The following is a 27,155-nucleotide window of genomic DNA, read 5'->3' as shown; positions in this document are numbered from 1 at the left end:
TCACACCCTGGCTGACAGAGCACTAACAAGGCACACCTGTCCTGGGAGTCCCTCTGGTGTGGACCTAAAAGGTTTCGGTTGACAAGTAACATTTCAGCAGCTCCAAGAGGGAAGAATTAAACAACCACTTGCTTAATGTTAAGTTGAAAGTCTATGGTGCTGGACTACACACAAAGCTTTGCAGAAATTGTATTGTTTTGGCACCCAACATTAGCATGCCTTTCCAGCATGTAGAGAGAAGCCGGGCCCTGGCACTATGGCTTGTAGACCTATCTGTACAAGTCACGTGTCATGTAACCGATGCAGTCACATCCCCAAGACAGTGGGTTTTTTTTTTTTTGTAAAGACATAGCTGGAGAGGGAGTATAGAAAGAAGCAGCGCTCTTACCTACGAGCCAACTGTCACCATCAAGGCTGTCTTCAAAATTTTCAGACAGGCCATATTACCTAAGTATAAAGGAATCGTGCGCAGCTCCCAGGTACCTGGCAACCATGTCGAGGATGTGCAGTCTAGCATCAAAGACCACTTGCATATTGATGGAGTGGAACAGCTTTCTGTTGCGGTAGATCTCCTTGCAACAGGATGGGATGATGGCACCATGAGTGCAGTCAATAGCTCTCAGAATATTAGGAAAGTTGGCAATAGCATAAAACCTTTCTTCAAATCCAGCAAGTCCTGCCTTTCACGAGGGAATCTCGATTAATGTGGCCACGTACATCTGTTATGATGGGAAAAAGATAAGAACATGCCATACTGGGTCAGACCAAGGGTCCATTAAGCCCAGCATCCTGTTTCCAACAGTGGCAAATCCAGGCCATAAGAACCTGGCAAGTAACCAAAATGTTACCATTGCTAGTAATAGAGGTGGTTATTATCTAAGTCAACTTAATTAATAGCAGGTAATGGACTTCTCCTCCAAGAACTTATCCAATCCTTTTTTAAACACAGCTATAGTAACTGCACTAACCACATCTTCTGGCATCAAATTCCAGAGTTTGTGTGTTGAGTGAAGAAGAACTTTCTCCGATTAGTTTTAAATGTGCCACATGCTAACTTCATGGAGTGCCCCCTAATCTTTCTATTATCTGAAAGACTAACCGATTCACATCTACCCGTTCTAGACCTCTCATGATTTTAAACACCTCTATCATATCCCCCCTCAGCCATCTCTTCTCCAAGCTGAAAAGTCCTAACCTCTTCAGCCTTTCCTCATAGAGGAGCTGTTCCATTCCCCTTATCATTTTGGTCGTCGTTCTCTGTACCTTCTCCATCGCAATTATATCTTTTTTGAGATGCGGCGACCAGAATTGTACACAATATTCAAGGTGCGGTCTCACCATGGAGCGATACAGAGGCATTATGACATTTTCCATTTTATTCACCATTCCCTTCCTAATAATTCCCAACATTCTGTTTGCTTTTCTGACTGCCGCAGCACACTGAACCAACAATTTCAATGTGTTATCCACTATGACGCCTAGATCTCTTTCTTGGGTGGTAGCACCTAATATGGAACCTATCATGTAACTATAGCATGGGTTATTTTTCCCTATATGCATCACCTTGCACTTATCCACATTAAATTTCATCTGCCATTTGGATGCCCAATTTTCCAGTCTCACAAGGTCTTCCTGCAATATATCACAATCTGCTTGTGATTTAACTACTCTGAACAATTTTGTATCATCTGCAAATTTGATTATCTCACTCATCGTATTTCTTTCCAGATCATTTATAAATATATTGAAAAGTAAGGGTCCCAATACAGATCCCTGAGGCACTCCACTGCCCACTCCCTTCCACTGAGATGTTTGGGACATTCCCCTGATGACCCCAACTGTTGTTTGGAAGGAGCCGGATGCCACAAAATGTAGTACACACAATAGCTTGTGACCTGGTATAGCATGGGAACTTTCCATGACTGGATCCAGATCCCCTCTGAGTTCTTGATACAGTTTCATGATGGCCTGAGAGCTGAGGTGATATCTGGTAAGCGCTTGTTCTTCTGACATCCCCAGCAATGTGGTTCATGGATGAAAGATGCACTCCCTGTACCACCTACATGCCTTCCTGTGTGGCAAGCCCTGCCGTGGGCCAGGGTGCTCCAGTGACAGGGTTTGCAGCTCTGGCTCAGGTGCAGGTACTTCCCTAGGAGGTGTTTGTACCTCCCTTGCCTGTTGTAGTACTTGTTGTTTTGTTGTTGTTGAGCAGCCCAAAGCAGCCAGTATCCACTACTAGTACACTTCATCTAACATTGTAGCTCTCAGAAGATGGGGCAGGTAAGAAAAACGGTTTTTATTGGGCCAGCAGTGCTGTGTAGGTGTGTGTGAGAGGCCTGATTTTATTACCCGTGATAATAGCCACGATCTGCGATAACGGCCACTATGGCACAATAAAAACTTTTTTCACCTCTACCGCAAAAAAAGGTGGTGTTATTTCCCCATGTTAAAGCTCATGTTGTGTGTAGTTTAACTGCAAAATGCGGTAGGAGGTCCTAATTTGCATAATTTTCTAGCTTTTGCATACTCATATTTGCATGCTAACGCACAGCACGATAAACATCGCGCGTCTACCGTGCGTTAGACCTCATTTATCACGCCATAAGGACCTAACGTGGATTGATGAATGATCATGTTAGATTGTAAACCCTCTGGAGACAGGGAAATAAATACCTTCTGAACCTAAATGTAATTCATTTTGAGGTGCTAAAAGGCAGATATACATTTTTTTTTTAAATCAACAATTATAAGCATCATATTTATTCTCAGTGACCCAGATTTAGTAAAGTTTGACTGCATTCATTTCTGACACACTTTGGGTGTAGACCAGTGTTATTTATCTTTTAGGAAATGCTGTTTAACTTGTTTTTTTAACTGCTGCTTTTAATTGATCTTAATGAAGGATATGAGCTTGTTGATATAGGACTTCTAGATGGGTTGGCCACAGTCTTGTCTTATTGCAGTTGGCACGCATGTTATAAAATTTGGGTTCCATGCGCAGTGGATTTTCATCTCCATGCGTGCATGTGCAGGCGGATGGCCTGTTTCGCTTGCGGGGTGGGTTTGATATTACAAAAATACATGCGGTGATGCAATTGGGCCTCCCCCAGTTCCCTCTCATTCTGCTCCAGTTAAGGACTGGGAGTGAACTTTTCTATCCCTATCCCTAGCCTTCCTACCTCTTTCCCTCTCTACCCGACCCTTAAGCTAACCCTACCTATCCCTAATTTTTTTATTTTAATACTTACTGATCTCCAGGGAAGAAGTAATCTCCACGCCCCGGTCTGCTAATGACACTGTCCTGCCCAGACCTCCCCCCGCCTTCCCCTTTTGCAGGGCCCAGCACTTCGGCACATAACGGGGGTTACGTGCATATCTGGACCTGTTCTAAAATGCGCACAGTGCTTGGCCATGCACATAACCCCTTGTTTTTTACGGGCATGGCCCTTTTAAAATTGGGCCAAATATGCATAAAATGTTATTGTACTTTGTTTATTGGATCTTAACACATTTAAAGTAAAATAATGCTTGTTAAGAAATGTGCATTACAATGTGCATCTTAGTACATTGGCACTATAGTGTTGTGATTCATTCACTAGGCTACAATGGGGAAAAAAACGTCTGCATAAGGTTTTCTGTACTAGATGCACAAAGTGTATTTTGGGTTGTGATTATGAAAGGATTTTTCATTTCTTGAAGAAAAAGTGCAACTTTGCAATCATGACGGGAACGAAAGATTGAAAGAGGATAAACTAAGGGATGACAACAGTTTTAAAAGAAGGGGCAGAGTCTTTCCCTTGCTTTCCTAATCTTTCTCTGCCTCCTTGTTCTCTATGGTGAATGATCTTCTAACACCTTTACATATTTCTTTGTCTAAACTTCATTCGATTTCAGCCACCTTTCCAAGCCTTTCTTTTTCTGTGCCCTCCTCATCCCATCACCATGTCATCTTTTCCATACTCCCTCTAGCCAGTCTCCTTAATAACAATGTTATAATCATCAGATTGAAGCTGGTAGGCAACAACACCATCCTTAGTAGTTCAAAAGGCAGATAAGGCCTGATATTTAACCTTAACTGAATATACTGTAGCACCTAGGTTGTGATGCAATACTAGAGTATAGATCTAAATTGTCCTCAGCCTGATTAGTGCTAGATTCATAGAGCAGAATCATAGTTGACCTTAATCTGGCTGTAGAAGAAAAGGCAAAATAAACAGAGAATAAATTGGTTTCCTTCTATTTAACATCTTGCACTATGGTTTTATAAAGATATTTGCCAATTCTCTTTGCTGAATGTAAAAAGGCACTGCTTAAACATCACACACAAATATGAGATGTGTTAAAAAGCAATGCTGACAGATGTTTTTAGAGGGCTGCAATACAAGACAGAGGGGGAGGAAGTTGTGGGAAGAAGGAGAGAAAAGTATAACTTCAAGAGATGCTTTGGATCACAGTTAATGCAATTCTAAGTGTTATTGCAGTACAATAAACAATAATTGGTTTACTTTCTGCTGATATTAATAAAGAGTATTGATTTGGATACACTACCAGTGTTTTCTTCTTTTATACATAATTGTAATAAGCATTGATGCTTAAACAGCTATTAATGTAAACATCTAAAAAAAAATTGCAAGCTTATTCACTTTTCTGTTAAAAACAAAAACACGAGCTTGGACACCAAAAATAAAACCATAGTGTCCTTGCTTTCTCCCTTTGAACAGTCTGGAGAAGTTTTATACTTTAAATGAGGAAAATAAAAATGATAAATTGAGTTTAATTTTGGACATTTTATGACTAATGAAGTAGAGCTCTGTCTGTCTTGGAAACGGATCTAGCAAATCAGTTTTAGACATGCCAGGAGAAGTGCTGTAGAGATGGACCTCTGACAGATAAGTGCTTGTTGACAAACCTATCTGTCAGCTTCTCTGCACAGCATTGCCTTCAGTCTTGGAAAGAATTAGATTACCAGAAATTCATAGCCATTTTCCATCTTGCTTACTGCCAGCTAAAGGGAACATTGAGTGATAAAGAGAAAAAGTATACATGGAAATCATGAGGTTGCATAAACGTTTCACACCTTACATAGTCTACCCCTTTATGATTGAATCCCTGCATATTAGATGTCATCTCCTGAAGCATTTACAGCATTAACATTAGCTTACTCATTCTTTATGGTTCAGTACAAATACTGTGAAATTATTGCTAGAACTGAAATAGTTGGAAATGTATTTTGAACCTTTTACCTTAACAGGTTTTTTTTTGTTTTTTTTTAAATTAAAACCACTTTTCTTAGTCTCTTCCTTTTTCTGAATATGCTGTCCTTTGCTTTAATTTTGTAGGAGTCTTCTGAAATCTGTTGAAGAGGAACTACATCAACGGTAATTTGTTTTTCCCCCCATCTCAACATTCTTTGTTCTTTGATTCATTCATTTATTTATTGTAACATGCCTATTTGCCTCCTGCTTGTCAAGCTGATATATCTGAGCTCTAATCTATGTGGATTGCAGCTGCATTTTAAAGAATACAAAGCAAAGGATGAAATAATAAAATCCTGGTTACTGTAAAAAGTGCCCAAGAGTTTACTATATGACAAAATGTCTTCATTGTTGATCAGTATAATGAAGTTCACTAATCCATGATACCTTATTCATTTCCTTAGGGGACATGTGGCACATTTAGAAGATGATGATGGGGATGAAGATGAATCAAAACAGTTAAGTCCTAATATATTGTAGTTTTATCAGATCTCATTTTCACTGATGTCCAAAGAAAGGAATTAATTCTGCCTTTTATACTGTAGTCTGCATGGGATGTTACTTTTTATGGATTAGTGCTTTGCTTAAGTTATACATATAAATTGGGTTGTTTTGGTTTGTAGTATTGCTGCCATTCTTCATGACATTGATTTTTTGTTTACCTTTTCTTATCTTGTTTTCTACATTTCCATGTGGACATAGACAACCACACTACTTTCTGTAGATTAGAAAACTTTGCATTACAAGGTGATTCTTCATTATATATGCATTGCACTAGATTTCATTGAAGGTATAGTGTTTTCTAAAGGGTATGTACTCCTGTTTAACTACTGGTAGTTTCAGGAAGTTATCACATACATTGTCTAACAATCTCTCAAAAGTTCTATTTATTTAATTTATTTATTTATTTGCAGTTTTTATATACCGACATTTGTTTAGTAACCTCACATCGGTTCACAATTAACAGAAACATTGCAACTGTGCTAAATAAAACGAACATTTGCAACAGTGCTTATTAAATCTAAATTTATAAGTACGTTAACTGTAATTGTGCAATCCCCGAATCATTTCATTTGAACCGTTTGCCAAGGCTGAAGATGCTGCGGAAACTGTGTTCACAACTCATGGGGAGCGAGGGATGTCATGGTCATCAATAAGAGTGACACCTGGTGACTGGATGTATTTCTGTATTGCAATGACTGGACTAGGAAAAGTAGGAGAATCTAAAACAGTTTCATTTCGTTTTATATTTTATACCGCCTTCTTTCAAGAATATGACCGAAAGTTGTTGTGAATGTAGCTGTGAATGAAAGCATACAGTGCCAGGATCTCAGCACAAATTCTGATTGATCAGGAAGTAAAAGGAGATTACTGGGCCAAAAAAAAAAAAAACCCCCACCCAGAAAATATCAGAACTTTTTGTTTGAAGGGGGGTTTTTTTGTTTTTACTTTTCTTCTTTCACACCCATAGTTATTCTTGTTGTAAGAACGACTTTCCTAGGAAATTTAGCCTTCTAATATAAAGTGAAAACCCACAAAATAATCAAACAAATAAGATTAGTATATATATATATATATATATATAAATATGTACATCCATTTAATTTCTTAGTTTTGCCCTGTGCTAATGGTTCTTTTCTACAATGAGCCTAGTTGGTGGTCCCCTTGTCCAGACTAATGTACTTTATCTGCCAGACAAGAGAATCTCTGATTTTACACTCAGTCTGCTTCTCGGGCAGATCGCTTGGCCTTAGTTAACTACATGTCATATGAGCCTGGTGCACCATATGGCATCTATTTTTATGAAAGTTGTTGTAAGTCACAGCATAGTCTTTTTTTTACTTTTTTAGACTGTCATAATTTTTAAAACATTTTTTGTTAAACTATAACTTTTACCCTTTCAAAAGACATTTCAACCATTCATGTATGCAGCGGGAAGTGCTGTAACTAAGTAACAGAATTGCCCCTAGATAAGTAGAAATCCACAAAAAATCAGGGAGTAATTATTTTTTTTATTTTGCCACACTCTAACTATTCTCTCTTCACCTGGGGAAGGAATCATGTGTTGTTTGCTGACTAGACTTACACTAATTCCTCAGCCCTCTCTCTTTCTTCTCCTGGAACCTTGGGAGGGTGTCCCCTGTGGGCCTGCACCGATTTTCTCTCTCTCTTCCCAGAATCTGTGTTAACTATATAACAATGAGTAGCTATTTTTACAGCAGCTGCTATAACAGCCACAGCACAATTAAAAAAAAAAAAAAAATCTCTAGCTATGTGCCATGTCTGTAGGGCATTATAAAGTGCCTTAATGTAATGTCCACACAAATGGGGTGGGTTTGATAATAGATAATTTATCATTTTTCCCATGTAAAGGCTGTAAACAAGTTCATGTCTACTATAATTTGAAATCCCATCATACTCTTTATATCATGTCAGACTGACAAGACAATATAATGTGTTTTAGCACAGTGAATTTCAGAGCAACTGGTCTGCTAGTTTGAAATTCAAAAGCTCCATTTTTTAAAGATCAGTTAATCAGGAGATAGATGTAAATTGAACTCTTGATCCTGCCACCCTAGCAATTAAAATCTAAAATGCAAGAGAGAGAAAAAATAGTAACATTAACTGTTCTGGGCACTGAAATATCACATCAGCCGTGGAGTTTGTGTATCCTGTGTAACCCTATCAAATGCCTCACCTTCCTAATACCTCACCTCCTGCTTGGATTGTTGTAATTTCAGTGGCAGGACCGCTGTTGTGGAATTCTCTCCCTAACACCTTAAGGCAAATTATTAGTCATAGTGAATTTAAGAAGGCAGTTAAAACTTATTTATTCAAGATTGCATATGCTCATCTTGAAAATTGACTATTTCACGTTTTAAGCCACATTTTTTGTAGCAATTTACTATTCGATTACACATTTTGAAGGAATATGGTTTATATGAGTTATATTTTTAGATTTACTATTTCCTTTCTATCTTTGACTATTTTTGTTAAAAAATTAGTATATTTATTTTATGAGTAGGGATTATGACAATACATTGTATTTTTATTCTTTCTATATCTTATCTACATTTTTTAAATTTGATGTTTTATTTTATTTTATTTTTAATTTTTATTTTCCTTTGGTTAATTGGCTCTATATAATTGAAATATGTAAACCGTCTTGATCAAACTAGTTTGAAAAGACGGTATAGAAATATTTTTAAATAAATAAATAAATAAAATAATTTGCTGCTTTGTGGTTGCCTTGCTTCTTTTATTATAACATCTTCAATTTATTTTTAACACCATTACAAGACTTGTTTTTTGGATTCATTAAAGCTTTCATTTCAGCCCTTTCAACATCTCTATTGGTTTTGCTATTAATTAGTAAATAGAGAGAGATTTCCAAAGCTTACTGGTTCAAATAGAAAGTATTAGTCTAAATACAAAAAGAACACACAAGAAGTATTACGCATCAACCTTTTCTAATGGCTTAAAATACACTGTGGGGCCGATTTTAAATTTTGCACATGGGGTACATTTGTGCGCGCTACCCGGCACGCACAAATGTACACCCGATTTTATAACATGTGCACGCTTCCGCGTGCATGTTATAAAATCCGAGATTGGCGCACGCAAGGGGGGTGCACAATTGTGCGCCTTGTGCGCGCCGAGCCCTAGGGGGGAGGCCCGATGGCTTTCCCCGTTCCCTCCAAGGCTGCTCCGAAATCGGAATGGCCTTGGAGGGAACTTTTTTTTGGTCCCCCCTCTACCTTGTTTCGTAGAGTTACGCCTGCTGGCTCGCTAGGCCCCAACACAGGCCCCTGTGTCAGGGCACTCGGCCACGCCCCCGGACCGCCCATTTTTCGAAGCCCTGGGACATAAGCGCGTCCCGGGATTTGCACGTGCAGGGATACGCGCGTAACCCTTTGAAAATCTACCCCTGTGGCAATGAATGCCACTGTGAAAACTTGCACTATTGCATCATTCTGTGTGTTCCAATGCTACCATATCAAGTGATCATGATTCATTTTGCAGTATTTTCCATGCAAATGTTGGCATGCTATACCAGAATTCAATATGAGCCATCTGAACCAGGTATAAAACCTTACACATATCATGAGATTTTTTTTCTCTGTCAGTCTAAGACCCAGAGACAGAAATGTTGGTGATGGTGCTTCAAGGCAGCAGGGTACCACACTGCACTCTCTAGAATGAAGGCCCGTGGTTCTTAAAAAGCCATCCATCCTGAAGATTCTATTCCCAAGGTTAGCCTGTCATACATGGAAACTGGTAGTAACAGTGGTAGAATTAGAGGAGCAGATATTTGCTGCTGTGCCTCCAGTAGTACAGGATGTTGTAGGGTCCAGGTATGTTTGCTACAGTAAAAACTGAATTAGGAATGTGCATTTATTTGAAAAAAAATGGGCATTTTGAAGGGAATGGGATTCTGTTTGTTTTATTTGTGGGTCCCCTGAAACAGATGAAGGGGGTTCTACAAATAAAACAAATTTTCCTAGCGTGTAGCAGATGGACTCAGAACAAGTGGGTATAGTGTGCTCGTGCTAGCAGTTGGAGACAGATCTGACGTCAGCACGGGTACATATACCCCCACAGGAAGTGAAGCAATTCAGTAATTTCCATCTCCAAAGCAGTTTGGAGCTACCCCACGCTCGCTGAGCGTGTTTCTAAATTCTATCAACTAAATTCATAGAAGAAATCTACTGAAGACGAGCCCCGCACTCCTGTGGTGATACCAGGCGGTCACTCACCCAGTTGAGTTTCCCGAGCTGACTTCCGTGGTCCCTCGGAGGTAAGAGCCTCGGTCCGGTGGCCAGTTCGCGGCAGGGACCCAGCCCCCGAGTGAGAAGGGCTCGGGCGCGGCTTGGCCCCCGAGCGGTTCGGGCGCGGCTTAGAGGCAGCCTCCGTCCCGGCGTGGACTTGGCCCCCGAGCGGTTCAGGCGCGGCCTAGAGGCAGTGGGTGCACTTCCTTAAGCGCGGAGGTGAAGGTATTCCCCTCTCCCCCCGCAGCCGGAGACTGCCCGGGTCGCAGCCAGGAAGCGCCGAAGACAAGGTAAGGCATACATCTTTACTTGGTCTCCGAGGAAGTGTGGACTAACTGGGCCTGCCTACAAGGCCGCCCGCCTGGGAGGTCGCCATTTTTTGCCTGCCTACTTCTCTTTTCTAATTAAGCGCTTTGCTTGCTACACGCATGTTGTTCACGATAGGCGCTTGTTGTTAGCGCACGCGATAGGTGCACATTGTTAGCGCACGCGATAGGCGCACGTTGTTAGCGCACGCGATAGGCGCACAGATGCTAAGATGCCCGTTATAGGCGCACATTTATAAGACGCCTGCTATAAGCGCACGTTTATATAAGACGCCTGCTATAAGCGTACGTTTATATAAGACACCCGTTCTAGGCGCACTGTTTATAAGACGCCTGCTATAGGCGCACGTTTATATAAGACCCGTTTCATAGGCGCACGTTGACAAAACGCCCGTTCTAGGCGCATGCTGTTACGCGCCCGTGTTAGGCGCACATCATAGGACGACATCACATTTGAGGCAAATGGAGCATAAAAAGGCCTCTGCGTCCGCAGAACTGGCGCCCCCAGAATCAGGCATGACCGCTCTAAGCCTCTGCTCAGCATGCAATCTTAGAGCCACACAGAGTGAGGAAGCAGACTCCCTATGTGCCCAATGTGAGGAAGCCATGGCAGTTCCAGGACAAGACCGGTCCCAGCCCAGCGGTTCCTTAGAGAACACTCCGGACTTAGCAGGCCGCGGCGAGCAGCCAGGGAATCTGAGAGACCTGGTACCCCTGCGGCCAGATCTGGCTTCACATTCCTGGGTGGAATTATTAAAGGGGATTCACGCCTTTGTCCAGATGCAGTCTGCTCCTCGGATGGGTCTTTCCGTCCCGGTTGATCCGGCCCCTGGACCCTCGAGACCTAGGCGCAGCCACTCACCACCCAACAGCCCCAATCATGGGGATTCGTATTATTCACAGGTAAGTGAGGACCCCCCCAAAGAGAATGAACTTCCCTCGGAGATAGAACCATATCGGACCATGAGACGCTTCTTTCGGAGAGAAGATCTGCCAGGCCTGGTCTCACAATGCTTATTGGAGCTGGCCATTCCAGGCCAGGACCCCCCCAGGGGTCCCTGTACAGAACCCTCTGCTAGAGGGCCTGCGCCAAACGGCTCACCACTTTCCCCTCCTACAAGCGGCACAGCAGCTAATCGAGCTGGAATGGAAGGCACCGGAGGCCTCATTCAAAGGGGGTCGGGCCTTGTCTGGCATGTACCCTCTAGATCCAACAGCCAAGGAACTGCTGGCGTGCCCCAGGGTAGACGCCATAATTAACGCAATTGTGAAACGCACCACCATTCCGGTGGAGGGGGGAGCGGCTCTCAAGGATGCACATGACCGATGCATGGACACCATTCTGAAACAAGCTTTTGAGGGTAGCAGCCATGTCCCTTCGAATCGCGTCTTGCTGCACCGTGGTGACGCGCTCCTGTTTATCACAGGCAAGAAACAACACCCTGGGAGAAGACATGGAATCGGCTCTCACATTTCTCACAGACGCAGCCTCCGACCTCGTCCGTACGGCGGCGGCCAAGGGAGTGTCCTCCTCAGTGGCAGCCAGGAGACAGCTTTGGCTACGCAATTGGGCAGCTGACTCGTCCTCCAAGACTCGACTCACAAGAATGCCCTTTAAGGGTTCACTACTGTTCGGCAGCGACCTTGAGAATTGGGCTACTTAATGGGGTGCCTCTCCGTTACCCCGTCCACCAGAAGACAGGTCAAGGAGGAGCCAGCGTCCTGTTTCCAGACCATCCAGAGGTAGAAACTCACAGCGCTTCAACCCTTACAGGTCCTCGCTATCAAGCACCTCGTTCTCAGGCCAGGAATCAGCACTTTCGGGCTAAGCACACCAAGAAGAGAACCGGCCCGGGTTCTGGCCCCGGCCGTAACCCACAATGACAATCAGCCGACCCATCCGAGGGTAGCAGCCATAGGAGGCAGGCTAACCTTCTATCGCAGGTGGGTCGAGATCACTTCGGACCAGTGGGTCCTCGCTATCATCCGGGAAGGATATTACCTGGATTTCTTTTGGCTTCCGCCGAACAAGTTTGTGGAATCTCCTTGTTCGCCGCTCAAGACAGCGGCACTAGAAGTGACCTTACAGAGGCTCCTGGCCCTAAAAGCCATAATCCCAGTACCTGCGGAAGAGGTAACTTCTGGGCATTATTCCATTTATTTCATAGTACCCAAGAAAGAGGGCACCCTCAGGCCCATCCTGGACCTCAAGTCAGTCAATCGACACCTACGGATCCCCATCTTTCGCATGGAAACTCTACGGTCTGTCAAGAACTCAGTACAGCCAGGGGAGTTCCTCAACTCCCTAGATCTGTCAGAAGCCTACCTGCATATCCCAATCCATCAGGATCACCAGCGCTATTTACGCTTCAAAGTCCTAAATCAGCACTTCCAGTTCCGGGCTTTACCGTTCGGGTTAGCCACCGCGCCGCGGATCTTTACCAAGGTAATAGTAGTAGTGGCAGCGGCACTCAGGAAGGAAGGAATTCTCGTCGATTGGCTGATCAGGGCAAAGTCACCGGAGGAGAGTCACCGGGCAACCAACAGAGTTATAGCTCTTCTGGAAAGCCTAGGCTGGGTAGTCAACATAAAGAAGAGTTCCCTACAGCCATCCCAGTTGCTGGAATACCTAGGGGTCCAATTCGACACACAAGACGACAAAGTCAGCCTGACCTCCAAGAGACAGTCCAAACTCCGGAATCATCTGCAGGTCCTGCTGAGCGCCAGCCGGCCCACAGCTCGGGATTATCTACAAGTCCTCGGCCTCATGGCATCCACTCTGGAGGTGGTGCCATGGGTGCGGGCTCATATGAGACCATTGCAACGCGCCCTTCTATCTCAATGGAGTCCACGATCACAGGACTACACCATACACCTGTCTCTACCAGCCAGAGTGCGGAATCAACTACGCTGGTGGTTACGGCCCGGCCACTTGAGCCGGGGGTCAAGAATGTCCTCCCCAACCTGGATTCTGCTCACCACAGATGCCAGCCTGAATGGATGGGGAGTGCACTGCGAGGAGCTCACCGCCCAAGGACGGTGGACCAGAGAAGAATCAAGGTGGAATATCAACCGACTAGAGGCACGGGCAGTCAGGCTAGCGTGCCTGTGATTTGCACACAGACTTCGCAACAGAGCGGTCAGAGTGATGTCAGACAACGCCACCACAGTGGCATACATCAATCGACAGGGCGGAATCAGAAGCCAACAAGTGTCCCTAGAAATAACTCCCCTGATTTGGGCAGAAGCCAATCTTCAGGACATCTCCGCCGTACACATCGCCGGGAAGGACATCACTGCGGCAGACTTCTTTAGCAGAGAAAGCCTAAACCCAGGAGAATGGCAGCTGTCACCCACAGCCTTTCAGTTAATTGTGGATCACTGGGGGACGCCAGCCATGGACCTACTAGCAGACAGGTCCAACACTCAAGTTCCCAGATATTTCAGCCGCAGGCGAGATCCTCTGGCTCAGGGGATCGATGCCCTGGTACAGCTGTGGCCTCAGGGGATCCTGCTATATGCATTTCCTCCATGGCCCCTGCTGGGCGCCATTGTTCACAGGATTCAGCGACACAGAGGCCTAGTTCTTCTAGTGGCCCCGGACTGGCCAAGAAGACCCCGGTACGCAGACATGAGAAGACTACTGGCAGGGAATCCTCTTCCTCTGCCTCCATACCAGGACCTGCTACGGCAAGGCCCCATTCTCCACGAGGATTCAGCTCAATTCTCTCTTACGGTCTGGCCATTGAGAGGGCTAGACTGAAGAAAAGAGGGTACTCGGAGCCGGTAATAGATACACTCCTCCGAGCACGCAAGTTTTCCACATCACTAACATATATCAGGATCTGGAGAGTTTTTGAAGCATGGTGAGATTCTCATGGCACCAATTCACATGCCGCTATGATTCCTCTCATCTTGGACTCTCTACAAGATGGACTTCAGAAGGGTCTGTTCCTCAGCTCCATCAAGGTACAGGTAGGAGCGCTGTCTTGCTACGGTCCCAGACGTGACGGCAAATCCATTGCCCAGCACCCAGACGTTTCACGTTTCCTGAAAGGAGTCAAGCACATTCGCCCACCACTGAAGTGGCCAGTGCCTTTGTGGAACCTCAACCTAGTGTTGGAATTTCAAGCGGGATCAGCCTTCAGGCCTCTTCGAGGCCTGTCTCTCCAGTTATTGACCTTGAAGATGGTGTTCTTGCTGGCTGTGTGTTCAGCACGCCGCATCTCAGAGCTACAAGCACTATCCTGTCGTGATACATTTCTCAGAATCACTCCAGAGGCTATCCATCTTCGCACAGTTCCCTCCTTTTTACCTAAGGTGGTCTCACACTTTCACCTCAACCAAACCATATCCTTGCCTACCACGGACGGTTTGAAGAAATCGGAAGAAGGTTGAGTACTACGTCATCTCGACATCGGCAGACTACTGTCCAGATACCTGGAAATGTCAGAGGCAGTACGAAAGACGGACCACCTGTTTGTACTGCACAGCGGGAAGAAGCAAGGGGAAGCAGCCTCAGGGCCGACCATCGCCCACTGGATTAAAGAAGTTATCAAGGCAGCCTACATAGAGGCAGGAAAACCACCACCTCTACAGGTCAAGGCTCACTCTACCAGAGCACAATCAGCCTCTTGGGCAGAAGCTAAGCTGCTGTCGCCTGCAGAGATATGTAAAGCGGCGACATGGTCCTCCCTCCATACCTTCTCCAGATTCTACCGTCTGGACGTTCAGGCCAGGGAGGACAGAGCATTTGCGAGGGCGATCCTACACGGTCCTCGGGCAGCCTCCCGCCCAGTCCGGGAGTAGCTTTTGTACATCCCATTTGTTTTGAGTCCATCTGCTACACGCTAGGAAATGTTGGGATTACTTACCTGGTAATCTCCTTTTCCTTAGTGTATGCAGATGGACTCAGCATCCCGCCCAGCTGCCAGTATACATGGGGATTCACTGACTCCCGGTAAGCCATGTTTTGCTTATAATAGGGCTTCCACCCTGCCGGGTGTCGGCGCCTTCCGGTTGAGAACACTGGCGGTCTCCAGCTACCATCAATTGGTCAGGGTAATCCTGTTGATTAATCGATCGGTCAGTACACATATAGCTATAACAGCTTTGCAAGGAAGATTACTGAATTGCTTCACTTCCTGTGGGGGTATATGTACCCATGCTGACGTCATATCCGTCTCCAACTGCTAGCACGAGCACACTATACCCATTTGTTTTGAGTCCATCTGCATACACTAAGGAAAAGGAGATTACCAGGTAAGTAATCCCAACATTATTCCTCCCCCCCCCCCCCCCCCCCCCATAGTGATTCAGCTGCATCTGATCCACCAAGGGGGTACCATAGTTGGCTTTGATTCTGCGCAGGAGAGTGACTAGTGGGTCTGGCAGTATTGGCCATCAGCAAGGACATGCTCTAAGCCAGTGGTTCTCAACCTTTTTCCCTTCGTCACACAACTGACAGACCACGCTCACATGTGTGACACACCTCTCATTACATTTCAAGGCGGAAATAAAAAATAAAGGCCCAGTATTATTTTTATTGTTAAGAATGCACAAGGGAAAGATATGTATTCTGTCTAAACAGAAATTGCATAAATAGTAAACATCCCACACCAAAACAGCACCAATTTCCAGTACTCACACAGTAAACACCTTACCTAAGAAAAGGCAACACTGAAAATATTACACCAGGCCTTAAGACACCAATACATCTCCTATTAGGAAAACAGAACAAGCCAGACTACTATGAGCGGTACACAGATACTACATGCCAGCAGAAAACCTCACCTGAATCATATGTGCTGACCCTTACCTAACAAAGAATAAAGAGACCAAAACGCATATCTAGAAGCATGCAGACAAAACTGAATTGGAAACCGCAACAAGCCAGAGTCCTTTGTATGCAGTGTAACAAAGGAAAAAAAAAACATCGACAGTCCTTATAAAACAAATCAAGAAATATAAAATCAATAGCAGCAAAACCATACTAACAAAAAGAACAGGTTATTTCAAAATAGCTGATGAATGGAATATCCAATAATTAAAAACTCATATCAACAATTTCCAATAAAATATTTCAAAATAGCAGACATAAAGGCCCAATAATGAAAAATAATAAGGATACAAAAAATGTTTTGCTCTGTGATTGTTTTGAATTAGCAGGAGGAGGGATGGTTAGCTTGCAGCTTTCTCTGCTCTCAATCGCTCACACATACACATGCTTTTTCTCTCTCACTTATATGGGCTCTTAATTACACATTTACACACATGCTTGTCTGTCTTTTCACGCTTAGACACAGGCTTTCAATCACACATACATGCTGTCTTTCTCTCACTCACAGGCTCTCATTCACATGCTTACAAACATGCTCTTTCTCTCATTTACACACAGGCTCTCAATCACTTACTCACATGCTCCCTCACCTAAACCAGCTCTCAATCACACACAGACACACATGCTCTCTCTCTTACTTAATCACACAGGCTCTTAATCATACATACACATGATCTCTCTCACACACAGGATCTCAATCACACACACATTCTCTTTCCCCCAATCATCAAACAACCAATTCAAATATAACAGAACACAGCTTTATTTTCATTTTCATTAAGTTACACAATAGGCTAAGACTCCACACAAACACTACAGGGTCTCTGGGATTTAACTAGCTAACTTTAGTGTACCACTCAACCTTTCTTAGAGCTTGAGACAATGTCAATAGCAGGCATTACTATTTTAGATTGTTACAATTAGATTCCATTAGTTTAGTCCCAACATTCAAGGTTTAAGCACTCACTAGCCTAAATTCTCTTGACTTATTTGCATGTACTTCTTGAACAAACCCTTTAGTTTCTTGTAATAGTCATTTAATTAACAATTCTCTGTTAACTGCAGACACTCTAGTTCAGTACTCTTGAACCAAACATATCATTGCCTTTAGTAAACCATGAATTAATAACTCCCTGTTAGTTGCAAGTTCTGTAGAGCAGTACACTTAAACCAAACATGAAGTTTCTTTTAGCAAACAATTAATAATGCTCTGTTAGCTCCTGCAAGCGCACTGAAGCAGTAATCTGGACTAAACATGAAGTTTCTCCTAGCAGACAATTCATTAATAATCCTCTGTCAGCTGCAAGCACTCTGGATCAGCTCTCATGAACCAAACTTCATTTAGCAGACAATTACTCAAGAGTAAAGAAACATGAACAATGCACACTTGTGCTCATAAGTTTACATACCCTTGGCAGAAGTTTTAGGATGTGTAGCATTTTAAGAAAACATGAGTGATCAGACAAAATACGTCTGTTATTTTTAAAGTATTTCAAATTAAACTATTATGTATCTACCAAAGATGGCAACTCATTACCCAACCTATTTGCCAGTATGGAAGCCAATAATCAGTCTTTAAGATGAGGGGGATCCTAGATCTCTACCTTTTTTTGGCAATACTATAATGATTGCCTGATTCATATGAGAGTTATAGAAACCATGTAATAAAGCATAATTAAACATATCCTGAAGTGATTTCATCATCTGAAATTTGAAAATTTTGTAAAATTTGGGTCCTAGTCCATCTACTCCAGGTGCTTTGCCAAGTTTTAACTGACTGATAGTTCTGAAAATCTCAGCCACTGAAATAGGTATTAAGCTTATCCAAGAGATTTCTCTGCAACTCAGGAAAAGACCTTTAAAAAAACAAAAAGGCTTCTCTCACTAAAGTATCAGATAGACCCTCGGAGAGTAATTCCTGGTAATAAAACAGAAATATCTCCAAAATGTTTCCAGTATCTGCTAGTGGGGAGCCTTTTTCATCCCGGAGACCCATAATGTAAGTTCTTTTTGTCTCACTCCCTTGACCAAGTGTGCCATCAGTTTCCCAGCCTTGTTTCCAAATTTATAAAATTGAAATCTAAAATAAATAATAGAACAGACAGCCTTAAGATGGAGCAAATGATTCAATAATGTCCTAGTTTCATACATAGATTTTTAGTCTCTCCAGAGAGAGAAGATATATGATCTTTCTTTAGTACTTGCAACCTTCTAGAGAGCTTCAAAATCTCTGCATCTCTCTCTTTTCTTTATCAAATAAGCCATTATTTCTCTCGCATCACTGCGTTTCCTGCCTCCCAAAAAAGCATCAGGGATGTGTTAGAGGTGGCATTAAATTGCTAATATTCATTCCATTTTTGTCTCAAGAAATCGCAGAACTCAGTCCTTAAAAAGTCATGGCTTCATATGCCATGAAGAATTTTCAGTTTTTTCTTTTCTGATTTTTAAAACAAAGCAGGAGCATGATCATAAATGATATTATAATAGAAGCATTGAGAACTGCAGAGAAAAATCACTCTGAGATAAGAATATAATCTATTCTTAAATAACTTTGTTGAGAACGGGAAAATAAAGTATAATCTTTCTCTCCAAAATGTAATACACGCCAGATGTCTAGAAGACCTAATTCCTTTTGTAACAAATTTTACCCCCCTGCGGCTCTTCTCTGATTTAGGGACTCGTGATGGACTGCAGTCTTCTTCACTGATTGCAACAGCATAAAAGCCCCCCCCCCCCCCCACCCAAGAAGAAAAGAATACCAGGATAGCCCAGGAGAATTGTAATGATAGAAGAAAAAAAATCTAGCGGTATACATTGAGTACATACAAATTTCCTATAATATATTTCATCCCATAAAGTATTTCAATTAAGAAAGGATTAACACCCTTCTGGATCTTTAAGCGATTTTCTGTAATAAAGAGTTGATCTTTATGAATAAGAGTTACCACACTCCTCTGTCTGTGGGAATAGGATGCAAAACTACAACTATGCACCTTTTTTAGTTTAAGGTGTTGATTGTCTGTGGAGTTCCTCATCTGTCAAATGTGTTTCTTGTAAACAAGCTATATGTACTGTTTGCCTTTTCAAGATAGTAAGTATTTTTGATCTCTTTCGGGCCGATACAGTACAGTGCGCTCCGACGAAGCGCACTGTTAACCCTCGATTGGACGCACGTTTTCGACGCGCTAGCATTACCCCTTATTCAGTAAGGGGTCGAAAACGCGTGTCCAACCCCCCCCCCCCTCGAACCTAATAGTGCCTGCAACATGCAAATGCATGTTGTTGGCCCTATTAAGTATTCCCGCGAGATTCAGAAAAAAATGTGCAGCCAAGCAGCACATTTTACTTTCAGAAATTAGCGCCTACCCAAAGGTAGGCGCTAATTTCTTCGGGCACTGGGAACGTGCACAGAAAAGCAATAAAAACTGCTTTTCTGTGCAACCTCCAACTTAATATCATGGCGATATTAAGTCAGAGGTCCCGAAAGTTACCAAAAGTTTAAAAAAAAAAAAATTTGAAGTGGGCTCGCGGGTCAAAAACCGGACGCTCAATTTTGCCAGCGTCCGGTTTCCGAACCCGTGGCTGTCAGCGAGCTCGAGAACCGATGCCGGCAAAATTGAGCGTCTACTTTCAAACCCGCTGACAGCCGCCGCTCCGGTCCAAAAAGAGGCGCTAGGTGCGTGCTAGTGTCCCTAGCGCCTCTTTTTACCTCTTTTTTCCGTCTGGCCTAATTTGCATACTGGTTGACAGACAGAAGACAATGTGTGATGGTAAATGGAACTCTCTCTGAAGAGAGAGCGGTTTTAAGTGGTGTACCGCAGGGATCGGTGTTGGGACCGGTCCTTTTCAATATCTTTGTGAGCGACATTGCGGAAGGGATAGAAGGTAAGGTATGTCTTTTTGCGGATGACACTAATATCTGCAACAGAGTGGACACGCCAGAAGGAGTGGAGAGAATGAGACGGGATTTAAGGAAGATGGAAGAGTGGTCGAAGATATGGCAGCTGAGATTCAATGCCAAGAAGTGCAGAGTCATGCATATGGGGAGTGGAAATCCGAATGAACTGTATTCAATGGGGGGAGAAAGGCTGATGTGCACGGAGCAGGAGAGAGACCTTGGGGTAATGGTGTCTAATGATCTGAAGTCGGCGAAACAATGTGACAAGGCGATAGCTAAAGCCAGAAGAGAGACTCATTCCCTATGGAAAATATATTGCCACTTTAAGTAGTAAAATAGTTTTGCATGTTGAAGGAATCTGTTTTTCTTACTGTCCATTTAAGGGGTGGATTACATTTTTAAAGGCTGGGGGGCAAGCTTTGGGTGTGGAGTTGTTTTCAGGGGCCAGTGAAGAATTTGGAGGGGAAAAGTCCTGAGAGTCAAACTTTCAATTAGTAGTACGGTTATTTGCTGTTATGTAATTGAAATATAGCTGGAACCTAGGTTAATTTGTGGCATCTTTTACCAATTAAAGACCAGGACAACTGTTTTTTTTCTTAATGGATGCTGTTTAGGTATTTTGGGCAAATGAGAAATATGACTGAAAAAGAACAAAATGGTAGAGCCAAGCTTCCCACTCATAGTCTCTCTTCATCTCTGCTCCACTTGCACACTAGCTCTTAGCTGTGTCTTACACACATATATCAACTACTCCAGCTTTTATCACTCTCTCCCCCACCCCAGTTCTCTCTTTTCTTTTTATCCCCCTTCAGCCTCTCTTTCCAACCAATATATGTTGAAGTGGGGCTGAAGATCACACAGGCCTAAAGCTTGTTTTGTCAACTTCTGGGCCATGGTATGTCAGGCTGTGGGATGCTTAGAAGTAGGCTACTGTAGGGGGTCACAAGGGAGAGTCTATTGCAGTTGCAGAAGGTGGGTCCAGCATTAGCAGTGATCAAGCAGTAGAGCCTTGGGTGAAGGCCACAGTTGTGGTAGTAGCGAAAAACCAGTGTGCGGCACTGAAGCCGGGACTGCATCTAGCCTGCCCTAATCCTGCAGGCTATGAGCTGGTAGACATTGGCTTGCTAATAGGCATATTCCTTTGTAAGAATTGCACCACAGCTGGGACTGGTGCCATAGAATCTGGTGGTGGTAGGTGGGACATCATGTAGAAACTGAAAGCCTTACTGGTAGTCAGAAGCAACCCAGCTTGTAACATATGCAAGCTGCTGCAGTAGTTTTTAACAATTGGCTGAGTTAGTGCATGGCACTCAGCTACCGGTAGTCTGCCACTGCTAAAACTGAGGCCTCTAAATTATGGCTTACCAGCAAGAGGCTGGACAAAAATCTCCTATGGGATGTAGTTTGCCCACCTCTGGTCTGGATATAGTTGCGATGGAGAAGGTACAGAGAAGGGCAACCAAAATGATAAAAGGGATGGAACAGCTTCCCTATGAGGAAAGGCTGAAGAGGTTAGGGCTGTTCAGCTTGGAAAAGAGACGGCTGAGTGGGGATATGATAGAGGTCTTTTAGATCATGAGAGGTCTTGAACGAGTAGATGTGACTCGGTTATTTTCACTTTCGAATAATAGAAGGACTAGGGGGCATTCCATGAAGTTAGCAAGTAGCACATTTAAGACTAATCGGAGAAAATTCTTTTTCACTCAACGCACAATAAAGCTCTGGAATTTGTTGCCAGAGGATGTGGTTAGTGCAGTTGGTGTAGCTGGGTTCAAAAAAGGTTTGGATAGGTTCTTGGAGGAGAAGTCCATTAATGGCTATTAATCAATTATACTTAGGGAATAGCCACTGCTATTAATTGCATCAGAAGCATGGGATCTTCTTGGTGTTTGGGTACTTGCCAGGTTCTTGTGGCCTGGTTTTGGCCTCTTTTGGAAACAGGATGCTGGGCTTGATGGACCCTTGGTCTGACCCAGCATGGCAATTTCTTATGTTCTAATGCTGGGCTGCATAGAGAGAGGAATATTGAGTAAGAAAAGGGAAGTGATTATCCCCTTGTACAGGTACTTGGTGAGACCTCACCTGGAGTATTGTGTTCAGTTCTGGAGACCGTATCTCCGAAGAGACAGAGACAAGATGGAGGCGGTCCAGAGAAGGGCGACCAAAAAGGTGGAAGGTCTTCATCAAATGACTTATGAGGAGAGATTGAAGAATCTAAATATGTACACCCTGGAGGAAAGGAGGAGCAGAGGTGATATGATACAGACTTTCAGATACTTGAAAGGTTTTAATGATCCAAAGACGACAAACCTTTTCCGTAGGAAAAAAATCAGCAGAACCAGGGGTCACGATTTGAAGCTCCAGGGAGGAAGATTCAGAACCAATGTCAGGAAGTATTTCTTCACGGAGAGGGTGGTGGATGCCTGGAATGCCCTTCCGGAGGAAGTGGTGAAGACCAGAACTGTGAAGGACTTCAAAGGGGCGTGGGATAAACACTGGGATCCATTGTAATGATAGAAGAAAAAAAATCTAGCTGTATACATTGAGTACATACAAATTTCCTATAATATATAGATAAGTATGAGAAAAATATATATGTATGAGAAAAATATAATATATAGATAAGTATGAGAAAAAAGAAGTGTGAAGCTTGCTGGGCAGACTGGATGGGCCGATTGGTCTTCTTCTGCCGCCGTCATTTTCTATGTTTCTATAAAGTCAAGAGGCCGTCAATAAAGAGTGGGTGGCTTGCCAGAATGACGGCTACTGCCTGGAGATAATACCCTTATTCAATAAACATACACATGGTTACCGTGACTCCAACATCGCTCTAAGCTTCAACAGCAAGAGGAAATGTGGAAAAAAGGATTTGCACTCACAAAGTGGGGAGTAGCTGGCTTGTTACGGCGGTTACTACCCCAAACCATATAAGCCTGATACTTCACTTTCAATGCATATCCAGCATAGCTCTCTGCTTCAACGGCAGGGGAGAAGAAAAACTGATACTTCACGCATATCCAGCATGGCTCTCTGCTTCAACGGCAGGGGAGAAGAAAAACTGATACTTCACGCATATCCAGCATAGCTCTCCACTTCAATGGCAGGGGAGAAGAAAAACTGATACTTCACGCATATCCAGCATAGCTCTCTGCTTCAACAGCAGGGGAGAAGAAAAACTGATACATCACGCATATCCAGCATAGCTCCCTGCTTCAACGGCAGGGGAGAAGAAAATCAACCAATAAGGGCTGAATAACATAGTCTGGGTAAAACAAATAAGCATGGGTGTAGCTTGCTTATTGCGGAGGTTACTACCCCTAACTAATCAAGCTTGATATTTCACTTGAATGCAGCTCCATCACTGCTCTCTACATTACTGGTGGGGGTGGAAGGGAAATAGAACCAAAGAGCTAAGAGAAACAGATAAGTATGAGAAAAAAATGTGTGAAGCTTGCTGGGCAGACTGGATGGGCCGTTTGGTCTTCTTCTGCCGTCATTTCTATGTTTCTATGAATCGCGCGCACAGGAGAGTGGCCTGTGTGCGTGCCGGGAGAGCGGACGTTCGCCCACTCTCCCACGGACTTTACTGTATTGGCCTGTTTGTTAGGGAATGAATGCCATCAATATTTCATGTCATAATCTTTAGATCATTCAGTGTCAAGGAAGAAGATGAAACCATATCTATCTTAACAAAGACTGACTGACTTAAAACCTCAAACATACCCTGCGTCCCCCAGCCTAGATGCAAGGCCTGGTCGCTATATGATGTCCCTCCATTCTGTAATACATATTTGTTTAGTACTTCCACCAATATTCTTCACCCCCCACAGATCCTGCACATTCCAAAAATCACTCCCCACAGACAGAGCTTTCTTCTACCCCTCCCTTCCCCCTCCTCATCCTTAATCCTTCCTTTCCCCACTTCCCTGCAATACATACTCCCATACACACACCATCCACACACAAAATGTTTAAAAACCCTCAGATTACCTCCAAGGGACCTCCACCTTCCAACCTCCAGGCATCACTTTTGCATTGCCAGTAGCCAGAAGATAAGCCTGCTATATCCTCATATATTTATGAGTGAGAAATAAAATCCCCCAAAGTGTTGATCATACAGTCCCATATGTATACGCTTAAAAAAAAACAACCAAACATTCATATCTAAAGCTATAAATGAGATGAGAACATAATCAATATTTAATCTGAAGTGAACAGCAAAGTTAATTAAGAACAGCTGAGGTAATTAAGAATTTCCATGATTATGTGGACTTATTAAAAAAACAAAAACAAATCAAATCTACAAATGATCTAAATCACCGTCACTTCGATGACAAATATATCTCCATGCTCCTCTTGAGGATAATCTTCAATATATTTTACTCCCATCAGTAGATAGCATCATAGACTGCAGCTCTCTCCCCACCAACCAAAGGGTGATTGAGAACATCTGTAACACAACAAGCAGAGCAACCAGTAAATGCCATGAACTATCAAGGTCGACCTCTACCATATGGCTCAGTTTGTGAGTGCACGAGTAGGGGAGTGCACTAGTATATGTAATGTTGCAAGTTGTAGTGCATCTGAGCTGAATCACAAAGTGGACAGATTCTACTCCCTGCACAAACAGAGAAACCAGTTAGCCAAGGACGCCTTTGCTCGCCCCTGGAACTCAGGTCTTCTAGACGCGTATCCCCCAATACTGCTAATCACCAAAACTCTAATGAAGCTACAACAGGACAAAGGGTCAATGATACTCATAGCCCCGTATTGGCCTCAGCAAGTATGCTTTCCCACACTCATCGACCTCTCGATCAGGGAACCAATTCACCTGGGCACAGCACCCACTCTCATAACTCAAGATCAGGGCAGGTTGCACCATCCCAACCTTCAAACCCTATCATTCACAGCCTGGATGTTGGAAGCTTGATCCTGCAACCATTCAATCTTTCAACTTGTGTCTCGTAAGTGCTTGTAGCTTCACAAAAGCCTTCCACACGAAAATCCTATCGTCGTAAGTGGAAAAGATTCACCAAGTGGTGCATGCAGAAAAGTATTGATCCATTTTCCTACCCCACATCATCTTTATTAGACTATCTCTGGCAACTTTCAGACTCTGGTCTCCAGACTTCGTCAGTAAGGGTACACTTGAATGCTATCTCAGCTTACCATAAAGGCATAGGGGATGCCCCGATATCAGCACAACCCCTTGTCAGTAGGTTTGAGAGGTTTAATTCAACTAAATCCCCCTTTATGGCTACCAGTCAGAGAATGGGACCTTAACGTAGTACTAGCAAGGCTCATGCGTTCTCCCTTTGAGCCCATAGAATCCTGCAATGTTAAATTTCTTACATGGAAAGTTCTCTTCCTAGTAGCTATTACATATGCTAGAAGAGTTAGTGAATTACAAGCACTTGTAACATACTCACCCTATACCAGATTCCTACATGACCGAGTGGTACTCTGTACTCACCCTAAATTCCTTCCCAGGGTGGTTACTGACTTCCACCTGAATCAGTCTATAAATTTGCCCACATTCTTTCCCAAACCTCACTCGCACCAAGGAAAAAGAGTTTTACACACTTTAGACTGTAAACGCACGCTAGCATATTATCTAGAATGCACTAAAGTCTATAGAGACTCCACCCAGCTCTTTGTTTCTTTTGAGAAAAACAAACCGGGTAAAGCAGTGGGCAAACAAACACTCTAACTGGCTAGCAGATTGTATAGACTTCTGCTATGAAAAAGCAGGCCTTTCTCTCCAGGGATGAGTGAAGGCGCACTCAGAGGAATGGCAAGCTCAGTAGCACTATCGTTTTGTACCGATTGCTGACATATGCAAGGCTGCAACATGGAGCTCTCTTCACATGTTTGCAGCCCATTACTGCTTGGACAAGGAAGGACGACAAGATTCAGCCTTTGGACAATCTGTCTTAAAGAACTTTATTTAACATCTTTTTTATACCGACATTAAAATACACATCATATCGGTTTACATTGTAACGAAAGGTTGAAATTACATGGAACCTGGGAGGGGAGAACTGGGAGATGATATGCGAAAAGAGAGAAGGGGCTCTAGAGAACCTGAAAAGTCAAGCAAGGGGGATAAGGGGATGAACATATTTACAAAATTGCTCGTAGTCAAGAGAGTGAACATAATTACATAATTACAAAAAATTACAAAGAGGGGGGAGTGAGTGGTGGGTGGGGGCAGGGGGGTGGGTGGGGGCAAGGGGCGGGAGGGGGGAACAGTTAGTCTGGGAAGGCCTGGTGGAAGAGCCATGTTTTGAGCATCTTTCTGAATTTCAGGGGGCAAGGCTCCAGTCTGAGGTGGGATGGCATGGCGTTCCATTGTGTTGGACCGGCAATAGATAGGGCACGTTCCCTGGTTGCCAAGAGGCGGGCCCTCTTGAGGGGTGGAACCTGAAGGGTGCAAGCAAGGTTTGCTCTGTTAGGGCGGGCTGATTGAGAGAGTTGGAGAGGTTCACTGAGCCATGAGGAATTGTTCTTGTAAATAGATTTGTGTATAATGGTGAGGGATTTGAAGAGGATGCGGAAAGAGATGGGTAGCCAATGCAGTTCCTTAAGTACAGCGGTTATATGGTCTGTTTTACGTGTGTTGCTAAGGAGTCTTGCCGTGGTATTTTGAAGTATCTGGAGGGGTTTGATAGTGGAGTAGGGGAGTCCAAGATAGAGGGAGTAGCAGTAATCCAGCCTCGATGAGAGGGTGGTTTGGATGACTGTTTTGAGATCGTGTGTGTGAAGTAGGGGCTTGAGTTTTCTGATGATGTTAAGTTTGTAGAAACCGCCTTTAAGGACAGAGCTGATGTGATTTTTTAGGTTCAGAAGTGGGTCGATGAGGACACCAAGGTTTCGGACTGCGGGCTGTGAAGTTAAGGAAAGGGTCTTGGGGTCGTTGGGGGGGAGGAGCTTGATGGTTTGGTTGTGGATGAGGAGGAGATCAGTTTTTGAGGCATTTAGTGCGAGTTGAAGAGAGGTGAGTAGAGAGTTGATGGATGATAGGCATTCCTCCCAGAAGCTAAGGGTGGCGGAGATAGTTTCATGGAG

General features: G+C 43.6%; 1 protein-coding gene across 3 annotated transcripts in view; it reads left to right on the top strand.

Moving 5' to 3' along the window:
• MAP4K3 (mitogen-activated protein kinase kinase kinase kinase 3) overlaps nt 1-27,155 on the top strand; it is a 1,052,401-nt gene that overhangs the window by 682,042 nt on the left and 343,204 nt on the right. For all 3 annotated transcript variants that reach the window (XM_029594354.1, XM_029594353.1, XM_029594355.1), the window contains 2 exons: nt 5,340-5,378; nt 5,660-5,713. In XM_029594354.1, the coding sequence (XP_029450214.1) occupies nt 5,340-5,378; nt 5,660-5,713 (93 nt within the window). The remainder of the gene's footprint in view (nt 1-5,339; nt 5,379-5,659; nt 5,714-27,155) is intronic.

This window comes from Rhinatrema bivittatum, chromosome 3 (genome assembly GCF_901001135.1).
Source record: "Rhinatrema bivittatum chromosome 3, aRhiBiv1.1, whole genome shotgun sequence".
Lineage (NCBI taxonomy): Eukaryota > Metazoa > Chordata > Amphibia > Gymnophiona > Rhinatrematidae > Rhinatrema > Rhinatrema bivittatum.
The sequence above is the reverse complement of the archived record's forward strand: the minus strand, read 5'-3'. Positions and strand labels throughout refer to the sequence as shown.